Here is a 14,687-nt window from a genome sequence, read left to right as displayed (position 1 = left end):
AAAACTTGGACCTTTTTGCAGCCGCATGCCAGGATTCTCTGCATCTCTCATCAGCGTTTTAGAATCTTTTCACAGCAGTTCTAGAAAAGCCGCCAGTCTTCAGATATGTGCCGATTCTGCAATATTCTCTTTACATTTCCCCGGGACGGGAAAACGAATTGAGCGCGCTCTGTTTTTTATGAGGAGTGGGGGAGGGAGCGTGTTAACCCCTCGCCCCCCCCGGGAGCTTTATATAGCTTTCTGTAGTCACACACAGATTGCAATCTTTTGGTTGTAAGATATATTCAAACTCAGCCTGAAAAAATAATTTTACCTTCTGACGGTGTCCCCTGCACTGCAATACAAAATATTCATTATTTTGATTGACACTGGCGACAGCCCCTGCCCATTTAGAAATCACAGCCTACCTAACAGGGCCCCCTTCGACCCCCTAGCCCTGTCCCGGTCCTCCTGGCTACCGATTTTCTTTTTTTCTTGGTTACAAGAGCTTTTTTCGGCAGCTCAGTCTTTGTGCTGGGAGCCCGCAGTACAACTAGTCCTGTTGTACTGGGCCTGGGCTCAATCATTTGAAGAGGGGGGCCCGGGCAGTTTTATAGTTTAATTTCTCCCAAAAAAAACAAAAACTGCTTACTAAACCACTTCCTCCTTCCTACACCCCGTACACCCTGTAGGAAGGAGGAAATGGTTTAGTAAGCCGTATTTATTTATTTTTTTTGGGAGAAATTAACTATAAAACTGCCCGGGCCCCCCTCTTGAGATGATTGAGCCCAGGCCCAGTACAACAGGACCATTTGTACTGCCTTATCAGCGGTCCTGGTCTGCAGTGTTGGGTAGGTTGGGAGGCGATATGCCCCCTCCTCACCACCTTTGTTAACAATTAAAATGCCTTCACCATGGTACCGAAACCACATGCATTGCACATGGTTGCTGGGCGGTCACGGCACAGCCCCATGCATTTGCATGGGTAGTGTTTGGCTGTGATACTGCCCACTGGACCTGATGCAGTATAATTTTTGCTGTGGCATGTGTACAACCCACCCACAACTGCTTTAAGTTAAGAAGGGTGGTATGATCGCAATACAACAGTCTGTTTTTACTGCCTCCCCGGGCTGCGTATGTGTACTAGCCTTAAGGCTGTTGGTGATGGGATGACTTTTTCACCCGCAGTGGTATAGAGTCAACCATGGTTAATCTGTTAGCTGTCAAAAAAATCAAAACAATCCGTCTATGGCCAGTTTAAAGCCTCGTACACACTCACTATTTTACTGGATTGAACGGAAAAAAAAAAACTGACCGCTCAAGTCGGATCCGCTGTACTAACAATCAGATGTTAGTACAGCGATCTCTCCTTCTGTATTATTGTGTTCTGACAGGTAGATGGCCCTCCCACCAGAACACTCCGGTTAGCCATTGGCTGAGAGCGTTGATCGGGAGCAAGTCGACAGACCTTTTTTGGTCATGAGCCTTCGACAGAAGCCGGCTTCTGTTGGACCAGCTTCCAAACACACGGGCCGAATGTTGGCCAGTTTTCTGTTGGACTGGCCGAAAATTTGCCCCGCGTGTTCTAGGCTTTAGTGTCCTGATGACTGCACTTAATGTTGAGGTGGCCGGTGCCTCCAGTCTGGTTTCTGCTAACTGGGTGACCATTTTCCTCCAGGCCCCCTTGTATTTTTTTCTTTGCTGACATCACACCGGTGTTGGCTGATGTTGGACATGGATGCCGAATGCCATTGCTCTCCCAGACCAGCTGTTCTCTGCTCCTCCAGTTCCTGCCCCTCTCTTCCTAGCCTTGCATTGCTCCATTACAGCGTTCCTATGTTCAGCCCAGCCAATGTCTCTACTTCTCCAAAAGACTTTGCCGACCGATGTCCTTCTTTTTATATTGGCACTGAGCACAGGAACACCGTAATAGAGCAGTGTATAGAGCAGTGCACGCTCCGTTACTGTGAGGCCTCCTCGTTTTTCGAGATACCCACAGGACCAACTCTGCCATGCCACTTTCTGTCTGCCCTTTTCTTGTTCAAATTTTTTAATTAGTTTTAACAAAAGTTAAAACACCTAGAACCAATTCAGAGGGAAGCGTAATTAATATATGGCTACAAACACTTAAAACAAGGGCATATAGAAGACAACATTTGCCCCAAAGGAAATAGGAGCAATCAGACAAATAGGAAAAGAGAAGATAACATCATGTCAGGTCCTAGAATCTCCATAAAAGCTTCAGTGAGCAGGGAACCCTGGTATGTGTGTACTGGGGAAGTAGAGCTACAGGGTAACCCTAAAGACCTGGAGAGGAGTTGCATCCAAGTGCAAGAGCAAAAAATAGCTGAGAAGTGTAAGAAGAGGGAAGAAGGCGTGGGAAAGGAGGTACGGGGACGGGGGACGTGTAAGGCTTTTCCTGGGGATTATCTGTGGTCTGGTCCTATCAAGCCAGAAGGTGGCTGTATTAGGTTACGGGAGCTTATGGAGGCAGTAGAGAGTCCTCAAAGTGGGGGAGGCGCAAGTAGTGGGCTACCCAAGGCCTCAATAAGTGCTCATATTTCTGGACTATATCCACGAGGACTGTGTCAACTTTAGCGTGGATCATAGCCTGGGTGAACCTAATTTTTGTTTCCAGTATACTGAGGTTGGGGGATTTCCAAGCAGTTTCTGTCTGGCCTTCCATGTTTCTCCTGTTGTGTCTTTGTACTCAGTGCTGCCCTGTCTGGATGTCACACCACTTCCTCAAACTCAATCTATCCAAAACCGAAGTTATAATTTTTCCTCCCCCATATGCCCCTTCCCCTGATCTCTCTGTCAAAATCGATGGCACAACTATAAGCCCATCCCTGCATGCCAAGGTTCTAGGTGTAGTCCTAGACTCTGAACTCTCCTTCAAGCAACACATCCAATCACTGTCCAAATCTTGCCGCCTCAACCTCCGCAAAATCTCCAAAATACGCCCCTTTCTAACCAATGACACAACAAAGCTCTTAATTCACTCGCTGGTCATCTCTCGCCTCGACTACTGCAACTCCCTTCTCATTGGCTTACCTCTACATAGTCTATCACCTCTTCAATCCATTATGAATGCCGCTGCCAGACTCATCCACCTTACCAATCGCTCTGTGTCTGCCACTCCTCTCTGTCAATCCCTCCACTGGCTTCCTCTCGGCCAAAGAAATTCAAAATTCTAACAACTACGTACAAAGCAATCCACAATTTCGCCCCCAGCTACATCACTAGCTTAGTCTCTAAATACCAACCTACTCGTTCTCTTTGTTCCTCTCAAGACCTCCTACTCTCTAGCTCCCTCGCCACCTCTTCCCACGCTGGCCTTCAGGACTTTTCCAAAGCCTCTCCAATCCGATGGAATGCCCTACCCCAATTTGTCCGCTTATCTCCTACTCTATTAGCTTTTAGACGATCCCTGAAAACTCTTCTCTTCAGAGAAGCCTCCCCCACCTAACAACTGTATTTTCATTTTTTCCATCAGCTCATCCCCCACAGTTATTACCTTTTTTGTTTCCACTTGACCCTCCCTTCTAGATTGTAAGCTCTAACGAGCAGGGCCCTCTGATCCCTCCTGTATTGATTTGTATTGTAAGTGTACTGTCTGCCCTCATGATGTTAAGCGCTGCGCAAACTGTTGGCGCCATATAAATCCTGTATAATAATAATAATACTTATGGTTCCACCTTTACAAGTGCAACTCTTGTATTCAATGCCCTTGCCTTAGCTCAGTGTCCTCCAGCTCCTTGGCAACTAGGACCTAAAGGGACTCTGAGCTGCGTACAGAAGATGGAGGGACACAGCAGATAAAGCTATAGGTATGACTGAGTGCAGGAACACTCTGATAGATCAATGCATGCTATTAGTGTATAGAGAAAACAATATTAATGTGGAAATGACAAGGGAGTTCTCGGCTCCTCTGTCACCACCCACACACAGTCTACTGTACTGTTCTGTCTGAACTTCCAAGTGTCCTCTCATATACTGTTTGCATGTACAGGCTGAAGGCTCTAGGCAGGGGTGTCGAACTCCATTTTATCTTGGGCCACATCAGCATTATGGTTGTCATCAAAAGGCTGGTTGATTCTGTAAGACTAGATGTCAAGAGCCCCTCCACCATCAAAAGTCGAGAGCCGTCCTCTACATCACAGCGCACCCCCCCTTACCTTGTGCTGCTGCCAGGAAGGAGGTGGGAAGCAGAAAGTGCAAGGTCTGGAGGAGGGCCAGAGTAAGGCTGAAGTCAACTGCTGCAGTCCGCTGAATCCTTGGACTAGGTTGAGATGAGGGGGTGCTACGGCTGCTGAAAGAAACACAGGATCTGGTGGAGGAGTTCTCCTCCTCTCTGTTGCCGAGTGCTAAGACAAGGTGGGGGTGGAAGCTGCAGGAGAGGTGCAAGGGCCATATGCAATGGCCTGGTGAGCTGAATTTGGCCCATAGGCTTTGTGTTTGACACATGCTCTAGGGCAGTGATGGAGAACCTTGGCACCCCAGATGTTTTGGAACTACATTTCCCATGATGCTCAACTACACTGCAGAGTGCATGAGCATCATGGGAAAAGTAGTTCCAAAACATCTGGGGTGCCAAGGTTCGCCATCACTGCTCTAGGGAGAGACGTAGTTGTACAGGGAGCCTTATATCAAAAAAGGATAAGATGTAGGGTGCCCTGCAGATCCTTCCAGTGGCCACAGACATCAGTAGCTTATGAATGAGAAGCGTGACATCCCTGAGGACATAATTGCATATTTTTCAGCCCAGATACAGTGGAAATTCATATCTAGGGCTGCTTCATAGACCGGGGGGATGGGGGAGGGAAAGAGTAGAGCCTGGGAATCGGCTTGAAAGGGAATGTTTGATGATTTTTGCTCAGATTTTCTTTATTTGTTACGGTCTTAAATAACAAATGCTGTAAAAAAACATAAAAAAGTAATAACTCAGTCTGATATGTATACAGAAACTTAACGAATTTTGGAGCGGGGCTTTTCCTAATTAAAACAGGACCCCCCGAATATAGACGACTGCTGTTGTGTGTTTTTTAGCTAACCTACAGTACTCTGGGAATTCTTTGTCGTGTGGTAAATGTTTGTAGAACACGGATTGTGTATTCAAAATGGATAGGGGAAAATAGGAAGTCGCACGCTGATGATGTCGAATAAAGTCGCTGTGATCTAGCCCATATTTGGGATAACGTTAGAGAGAGGGGCGGTCCCAGGCAGGGTTGTAGCATGCTGTATCTGGGTTTACTAAAGTTGGATGTTATCTGATATCATTTAGTGTGGACCTTCCTAGCATTATTAGGCTCCTTTTTGGTCAGGGATTTTTATACAGCTTTGGAGCAGTGACATCTCTTCTACCTTAAAAACGTATAAACCCACCCATTTTGGTGTGGGTCTACGATATGTGACGGAGAAGATGTAACTCGTGGGACCGCACTGGAGTATACGGGAGTATTTAAGCCAGAGCTACTTTTTTCACCCAAAATGTTAAAATATAAGAGGCTTTGGGACATCAGGACTTTTTCCTTCGGAAATGTCGAAAGACAATAACCATTCGGTGAGCGGAATGTGTCTCTGGTAAGACTGTTAACGTGGATTTATAATCCTGACGATTCGAAGTAAAATGTGATGTTTGGTGTGGCTAAAATATAGATTTATTGTAGGATTACCCACTATATGCTGACCTATAGTAAAAACATTGTCTTTTCTTGCAGCAGTTTAAGAACTGAAGATGGATTTCTCCAAACTGGCAAAGATCCGAGATGAAGAACATGAGAGCAGGTTTGGCTACGTCCATGGAGTTTCTGGACCTGGTAAATGCACCGCTACTACATTCCCAGCTTCTATCATGCATGTTAAAGAGTTTGGGTAACTGCTGTTTGCAGGCAGTTTGGATAAAGATAAAAAAGTGAAAAATACCGCGCTGAAGAACATGTATAAATACAGAAATTATACAAAAAAAGCAGCTGCTAAAACCGTGCGATACACACAGAACCAGATAAATAATACAAGGTAGCAGAGCTAAAAAAAATAACTAAAAACATGAGAATTAAAAAAATATTAAATTAGTCCAAATCAATGGTTGTGTATAAATGACATAAGCGATAAACGGACAGTCCATATATGACACATAGAAGTGGGTTCTTATGATATGACACCTCCTTGACGACAGTGCACCTCCACCACATGAATTGCGTGCTTACCAGAAGGCAAGCTTTTAGGAGCCCCGCGGCTAAATACCCAGCCGGGGCCTTTATCCAAAAAGGAAGATGACGAGGCGACGTCCGTTTGTGACGAAACACGCGTTGGGCCTCATTCACACATCCTAAATGGCCACTGTGTGCCAATTATACCTGAGGCTGGGATCTCGGAGTTCTGATCAGCGGTGGCTGCTCAGAGACAGAAAAGCATGTATCCACATATGTAGATAGATAGATAGATAGATAGATAGATAGATAGATAGATAGATAGATAGAGCAGTTACCTGTGGTTAGGGACAGATGTCTGCTCCCTGGGTGCAGATAGAATATGTCAAGGGGTGGAAATCTGTCCCTAACCACAGGATGTGCAAGATACATGTGGATAGCTCTTTTCTACTGGTCATTCGGTTGTATGGGCTGAGCAGTGGCTGCTGATTGGAACACTGGGGATCCCAGACGCAGATATACAGTACAGTGAAACCTTTGTTTAAGAGCATAATCCGTTCCAAGAGAATGTAATCCAAAACACTCGCATATCAAAGCGAGTTAATTCATTCCGCATTGACCTCTATTGCATGCAATACCGCATGTAGCCAGAGGTGGGGGGGGGGGGGCGCCGGAGAGACTTGGAAATACTCGGAGACGGCTCGGATGCACACGGAAACCCTCAGGAACCAAGTATTTCTGAGTGCATCCGAGTGTCACCGTACTGCGCACCGCAGAGGCTTAAATCCTGCTCGTTTTGCAAGACAGCACTCGCAAACTGAGTCAGGATTTAAAAAAAATAATGGCTCATATTGCGAAAAACTCGTTAACCGCGTTACTCGCAATCCGAGGTATTACTGTACTCGCCTCATCTGGGCTTGTTAGATTATATGAATGAAGCCTTGGTGTGTCGTTCTATCTGTATGGTCTGGATATCCATGTAATGTTGATATATTCTGCTCACCCTGACATGTGGTCTCTTTTGAATAGTGGTGACAGCATCCAATATGTCCGGAGCCGCCATGTACGAGCTGGTGCGTGTGGGACACTCTGAGCTGGTCGGGGAAATTATTCGTCTGGAAGGTGATATGGCCACCATCCAAGTCTACGAGGAGACCTGTATCCTTTTATCAGGTTCTGTTACTTCTGAAGAGGATTGTCTAGTTATACAGTGCCTTGAAAAAGTATTCATACCCCTTGAAAATTCCAACATTTTGTCATGTTACAATCAAAAACGTAAATGTATTTTATGTGATAGACCAACACAAAGTGGCACATAATTGTGAAGTGGAAGGAAAATTATAAATGGTTTTCAACTTTTTTTTTTTTTTTACAAATATATGAAAAGTGTGGGGTACATTTGTATTCAGCCCCCCGGAGTCATTACTTTGTAGAACCGCCTTTCATTGCAATTACAGCTGCAAGTCTTTGGGGATGTCTCTACCAGCTTTGCTGGTAGAGACATCCCCAGGGGGATGAGGACATTTTTGCCCATTCTTCTTTGCAAAATATCTCAAGCTCTGTCAGATTGGATGGAGAGCGTCTGTGAACAGCAATTTTCAAGTCTTGCAACAGATCCTCAATTGGATTTAGGTCTGGACTTTGACTGGGCCATTCTAACACATGGATATGCTTTGATCTTAACCATTCCATTGTAGCTCTGGTTGTATGTTTAGGGTTGTTGTCCTGCTGGAAGGTGAACCTCCGCCCCAGTCTCAAGTCTTTTGCAGACTCTAACAGGTTTTCTTCTAAGATTGCCCTGTATTTGGCTCCATCCATCTTCCCATCAACTCTGACCAGCTTCCCTGTCCCTGATGAAGAAAAGCATCCCCACAACATGATGCTGCCACCACCATGTTTCACAGTGGGGATGGTGTGTTCAGGGTGATGTGCAGTGTTAGTTTTCCCCCACACATAGCGCTTTCCTTTAAGGCCAAAAAGTTAAATTTTGGTCTGATCTGACCAGAGCACCTTCTTCCACATGTTTGCTGTGTCCCCCACATGGCTTCTCGCAAAATACAAACGGGACTTCTTATGGCTTTCTTCTTGTCACTCTTCCATAAAGGGCAGATTTGTGGAGAACACGACTAATAGTTGTCCTGTGGACAGATTCTCCCACCTGAGCTGTGGATCTCTGCAGCTCCTCCAGAGTTACCATGGACCTCTTGGCTGCTTCTCTGATGAATGCTCTCTCTATGCCCGGCCTGTCAGTTGTGCCATACTCTTTCCATTTTCGGATGAGATGTGCTCCTTGAGATGTTCAAAGCTTGGGATTTTTTTTTTTATAACCTAACCCTACTTTAAACTTCTCCAAAACTTTATCCCTGACCTGTCTGGTGTGTTCCTTGGCCTTCATGATGCTGTTTGTTCACTAAGGTTCTCTAACAAACCTCTGAAGGCTTCACAGAACAGCTGTACTTATACTGAGATTAAATTACACACAGGTGGACTCTATTTACTAATTAGATGACTTCATAAGGGAATTGGGATCACTAGATTTTTAGTTAGGAGTACCAGAGTAAAGGGGGCTGAATACAATACTCCACACTTTTCAGATATTTATTTGTAAAAAAAATTGAAAACCATTTATCATTTTCCTTCCACTTCACAATTATTTGCCACTATGTGTTGGTCTATCACATAAAATCCCATTAAAATACATTTACGTTTTCCTTTGTAACATGACAAAATGTGGAAAATTTCAAAGGGTGTGAATACTTTTTCAAGGCACTGTATTTCAAATGCAATTCTCTTCCATTTTTAAATAGCAAAAAGTACCATGCCTGTTATTGAATAAGTGATTTTTGTCATCACTGAGTTTTATATAACGTGAGATTTCCTAAGCTCCCATCATGCAGCTGGTGTATCAGTCGGAGACCCTGTACTACGGACTGGGAAGCCCCTCTCTGTAGAGCTCGGTCCAGGCATCATGGGGTCCATCTTTGATGGTATCCAGAGACCTCTGAAGGACATCAGTGACGCCACTCAGAGCATCTACATCCCCCGAGGTGTCAACGTCTCAGCCCTTAGCAAGGACATCAAGTGGGAATTCACCCCCTCCAAAAGCTTAAAGGTGGGTAGGCTGTAGGTGCCATCTGGGCGTCTTGCAGACCTGTTCCTAAGATTAGGATTAGATGTTTTGAATGCTGCAAATGAACAGTTAATGAGTCGAATAAATTACTGGAAGGAAGACTTACCCACTGGCCTAATTTATTTATTTTTTTATTTACCTTTTCCTCGCCATGAGATCTTTTTTTGTTTGTATGGGAACTTTTTTATTGTTGCCTAGTTCAAGGTGAGGTTACAGTTGCCGACTTATTCTTAGAAATGCGAAAGCATCTACTACTAATACTGCATGTTCTTCGTTATCAAAGTAAAGAACCCATGGTATCTTCATGGTCATGAAAGACAGGATGCTTGAAGGCTGTCATATATTCACCTCATGGTATAGCGTACTCAGCCAGGGTTTCGTTAAACCCTACGGTTTCTCCAGAGTTTGCTAGAGGTTCCTTGAGCTGTGGTTGTTTCACCTCCCATTTGATGGGGCCTCCATAGTTCCAGGGCCAATGCCACTAGGCTGAGCCAGCAGCTTGGCACCTATGATATTTTTTAACTGTGTTCAAGGGTGGCTTTCTGACCACCATGGTATTAGGGCCATTCTTCCCACTGACCTCCAATGAATTAATTTTAAAAAAGGGGTTCTCTGAGACTTGAAAAATATTTTAAGGGGTTCCTGTGATGTAAAAAAGATTGAGAAAGGCCGGTATAGCTATTAGTAGTTAGTCACCTGGAACCCAGTATCAGCTTTTAGGCCAAAAAGTTAAATTTTGGTCCAGAGCACCTTCTTCCACATGTTTGTTGTGTCCTCCACATGGCTTCTCGCAAACTGCAAACAGGACTTCTTATGGCTTTCTTTCAACAATGTCTTTCTTCTTGTCACTCTTCCATAAAGGCCAGATTTGTGGAGAACACGACTAATAGTTGTCCTGTGGACAGATTCTCCCACCTGAGCTGTGGATCTCTGCAGCTCCTCCAGAGTTACCATGGGCCTCTTGGCTGCTTCTCTGATGAATGTTCTCCTTGCCTGGTCTGTCAGTTTAGGTAGACGGCCATGTCTTGGTAGGTTTGCAGTTGTGCCATACTCTTTCCATTTTCGGATGATGGCTTGAACAGGGATATTTTTTCATAACCTAACCCTGCTTTAAACTTCTCCACAACTTTCACCTCCCATTTGATGGGGCCTCCATAGTTCCAGGGCCAATGCCACTAGGCTGAGCCAGCAGCATGGCATCTATGATATTTTTTAGCTGTGTTCAAGGGTGGCTTTATGACCACCATGGTATTAGGGACGTTCTTCCCACTGACCTCCAATGAATTAATTTTAACAAGGGGTTCTCTGAGACTTGAAAAGTATTTTAAGGGTTCCTGTGATGATATTTTAAGGGTTCCTGTTATATTAAGGGTTCCTGTTATATTAAGGGTTCCTGTGATGTAAAAAGATTGAGAAAGGCCAGTGTAGCTAGAAGTAGTTAGTCACCTGGACCCCAGTATCATTATCGCTGAGCCCTGGAACCATCCAGTGTTGGCAGGGTTTTCCCATAGAGATAAGGCAAGATGGCCACCGATTTTATCTCTATGCCCTTGGAGGACCAAAAACTTTATTTATGATGAGATACTCCCAAAGGAAAATCACATCTTAAGGGATGCAAGCTTTCTTCATTAGAGCCCTGCAGGTGCAGCAGCTGATTGATAATTATAAAATCGCATACAGATTCATTTTGCGCATGGACAAACAGCTGTTTCTTCAGAATAACAAAAGGTAGAAATATGCAATAAACATAGTTTGTTAAAATCCTTGCAATGTACATGGATCACCCAGAGGGGGGAGTGTTTTGTTGAGAAAAAAATAATGTGGAATTACTCTTTTAAATCCAGGAGTATTCTGACAGTCATGGGTCCTTCTTCCTCTTGTCAGTGGTGGGTGCCCCTTACTCCTGCACGGGGCGACATGTGGGTGGCAATGATACCGTGAGCCCAGGCCACCGGGATGACGCACCTCTAGATGGAGGCGGGTCCATGACAGCCTGGGCCAGGAAGCGGGTTTAATGATCAGTCCCAGGTTTTAATACAAAGATTCTTTGATTTTTTTTGTCTTGCAGATTGGCAGTCATATTACTGGAGGAGACATCTACGGGTCCGTTTTCGAGAACTCCCTGATCAAACACAAGATCATGCTTCCTCCTCGCAACCGGGGCACGGTCACCTACATAGCACCTCCTGGGCACTATGACACCTCTGTGAGTTTATTACACCTTCCCGCTTAGTTACAGTTTTATAACCACGTGTTGAGTTTGTATTGAATCTTCACTGTGTGCTAAAAATGCCAAATGATAGATGCAGACATACCGAAAACAACATTTTTTTTTTTTTTTTTTTTTTTTTTTTTTTTAGTACTAAACCATCAGATTTTGGTGAGGTGAGCTAAAAAGAACTAACAACCGAACCAGTGTGGAGCTCAGTATAGTCTTCTTAGAACAGAGGGTATCTGTACGTCTCGCTTCCATCACAAATCCCAAAATAAGAGGCTTATTTCCTCAATTTAGTATAGTGGGCGGAGCCATGCTAATCTTTTTTTTTTTTTTTTGGTCCGAGGCAGTTTAGGTTGAAAGCTGGTCCTCCAGCCCTATCTTCCATCTTGCACAGGTTCCTCTCCAGTATTGAAATGGCTTACTCTGATTGAAATGGCTTACTCTGAATTTAGTGCACACTGTAAGTTTCTCACAATGTGCACAAGAAGTTTCCGCAAATCAAATAGAGCCCGCCTTATTTCCTGGTTGAAAGACGTTCCGCATCATCTAGCCCAGGGTTAGGCAACCAGTAGCCCTCCAGCTGTTCTGGAACTACATTTCCCATGAGGCATTGCAAGGCTGGCAGTTACAATTACTCCCAGAGGCATGATGGGACTTGTAGTTCTGCAACAGCTGGAGGGCCCAAGGTTGCCTACCCCTGTTCTAGCCTGACTGTCCCTTGCTAACCTCTTTTATTCATTGGATTTCACTTCTTTCAGTTATGAAGGTTACTTAAAGGTGGTCTGCATGTGAATACAGCCTTCCTAGAAACGTCTACTCTTTCAGACTGACACCCACCCATCAAGGCATTTTGATATTTGCATAACTCCTCCCAAGAGCCTGCTACTTATAATATTAGTATTATGCAGTTTTCTATCCAGCCAGCAGATGGCGCTGTAGTCTCCTTTTTACACATTGAGCTAGTTTACCTTTCAGCTGTGCTAAAAGAATCTCTGGGAATCTTAGCTGTGACTCCCTTATCAGATGCTGTGATGTTTTCAGGAAGCTATGTACAGCCCCCTGTCTGGCCCCTCCCACCAGCCACGATCTGCCTGCTTTGCATAAAGACCCGGTGATGACATCACTAGGTCTAAAATAAAGCATGTAATGATAATGGATGCAGTGCAATTTCAGGCTATTTATTTGAATTGGCTGAAATTGCGCCGGACCGTAGCACTACTCTACAAAACGCAGAGCAGCTGGATCGCATAGTACTTTTGTACCGTGCAGGCTAATAAACTAAGTTTGCGACCTGCATTTTGGGGTGTCGTTGGCATTGCATCGACACCCACTGTGGATCGCAAGTGCAGTGTGTTTTTGAATGCGGCGCGGGAAACCTACATGGAACGCAGGTTTATCGCACCTCATTCTGGTGTGAACTGGCCCTTTAAAGGGGAGCTTCAGGCTCCCCCCCCCCCCCAAAATTAAAAGTCAGCAGCTATAAATACTGTAGCTGCTGACTTTTTTATTAGGACACTTACCTGTCCAAGGATCCAGCGGTGTCTTCAACCGAGCCGATTCTTTAATCGCCGCCATCCTGACTAAGGGAAGCCAGCAGTGAAGCCTCAGGACTTCACAGCCAGTTTCCTAGTGCGCATGCGTAAAGCACGCAGTGGTTTGTGAATGGGCTGCAGTCTTCTGGGATCTGTGAAGTGTCCCAGAAGACTGCGGGGGGAGGGGGGGGGGGGGGTCGAACTTCTGGCTCAACTTGCTGCGGTCCAAACCAGTTACCTGCCCCCCCCCCCCCCAAAAGGTGCCAAATATGGCATCGGAAGGGGGGGGGAAGGCAGTCAAGTGGAGCTTCCCCTTTTGGGTGGAGCTCAGCTTTAAGCGCATGTTAATAACGAGAAGAAAAAGTTATGTTAGAATCTAGGGGCCAACACCGAGTATTTTCACGAGTACTCATGAAAATGGTCCCGAAACCAATACTTTGCGGTGCAATTTGCATCCATACAAAATTAATAAGCGCAAATCCTACTGCAAAGAATCGCATGAGATTTGAACAGGAATGTTGTGCAGTTCCTGTCCGAATCGCATGCGGTTTTCTGTTCCGCTCCTGTGTGAACCCAGACTGAAATCACTATGACAAGCCTGGGTTCACGCAGGAGCGGTGCTGGAAACTGCATGCGATTTAGACAGGAATTGCACCTCTTTACTGTTCCAATCGCATAAATCCCATCGATCCCTCTGCCTCTGATCCCAGCCATCCCTCTGATCCCAGCCATCCCTCTGATCCCAGCCACGCCTCTGCCTCTGATCCCAGCCACGCCTCTGCCTCTGATCCCAGCCACGCCTCTGCCTCTGATCCCAGCCACGCCTCTGCCTCTGATCCCAGCCACGCCTCTGCCTCTGATCCCAGCCACGCCTCTGCCTCTGATCCCAGCCACGCCTCTGCCTCTGATCCCAGCCACGCCTCTGATCCCAGCACCCAGCCACAATGCATTGTGGAATCGAACCGTGGACATGTTAATTATAATCGAATCATGAGACCAGTGAAGATGCGGACCCCTTCTATTCTAGCACATCACTGGTGACACTGGCACAAAGGAACTTTATAATGTATAGGAATTACACAATCCATTAATTCTCATCCCCCCCCGTTCTCCTCTATAGGATGTGGTGCTGGAGTTGGAGTTTGAAGGAGTGAAGGAGAAGTTCACGATGGTCCAGGTGTGGCCGGTGAGAACAGTTCGACCAGTGACAGAGAAGCTGCCAGCCAATCACCCGCTTCTGACTGGCCAGAGAGTGTTGGACGCTCTGTTCCCGTGAGTACACTGTATATTACCCTGTGTGTGTTCTGTAAGAGGGGAGGTGTAATGATATGTACTTATTTCTGTTTATTTTGATCAGGACTCAATTTAATTTTTTTTTTTTTTTTTTTCACCAGCTGAATATGAAATATTGCATACTGATATGCAGTGTTTTCATCCAGCCAGCAGAGGGCGCTAGAGTCTTCTTTTTCACACACTTGGCTAGTTTACCTTTCAGCTGTGCTAAAAGAATGTCAGCAGTGACTTCTCCCTTATCAGATGTCCCAGGTTATAATCAAAGGGAGATACTAAGCACCCTCTCCTTTGTTATGATTTCCTGTTAGCTAAGCCTTGGGAATCCTTTGTCATGTGGTGTTGTGTTTTTTTTTTTTATGGATATTTAGTAAAAGGTGTAAAAC

At 45.3% G+C, this 14,687-nt stretch overlaps 1 protein-coding gene across 9 annotated transcripts in view; it reads left to right on the top strand.

Moving 5' to 3' along the window:
- ATP6V1A (ATPase H+ transporting V1 subunit A) overlaps positions 1-14,687 on the top strand; it is a 112,431-nt gene that overhangs the window by 41,932 nt on the left and 55,812 nt on the right. For 5 of the 9 annotated variants that reach the window (XM_073617443.1, XM_073617448.1, XM_073617445.1 and 2 more), the window contains 5 exons: positions 5,700-5,798; positions 7,161-7,289; positions 9,029-9,243; positions 11,330-11,467; positions 14,132-14,283. In XM_073617443.1, the coding sequence (XP_073473544.1) occupies positions 5,717-5,798; positions 7,161-7,289; positions 9,029-9,243; positions 11,330-11,467; positions 14,132-14,283 (716 nt within the window). In that variant the 5' untranslated portion in view covers positions 5,700-5,716. The remainder of the gene's footprint in view (positions 1-5,699; positions 5,799-7,160; positions 7,290-9,028; positions 9,244-11,329; positions 11,468-14,131; positions 14,284-14,687) is intronic. The other 4 variants (XM_073617444.1, XM_073617451.1, XM_073617447.1 and 1 more) reach the window with 1 other exon arrangement.

Source organism: Aquarana catesbeiana, linkage group LG02 (genome assembly GCF_042186555.1).
Source record: "Aquarana catesbeiana isolate 2022-GZ linkage group LG02, ASM4218655v1, whole genome shotgun sequence".
Taxonomy (NCBI): domain Eukaryota; kingdom Metazoa; phylum Chordata; class Amphibia; order Anura; family Ranidae; genus Aquarana; species Aquarana catesbeiana.
This window is presented reverse-complemented; position numbering and strand designations above follow the sequence as displayed.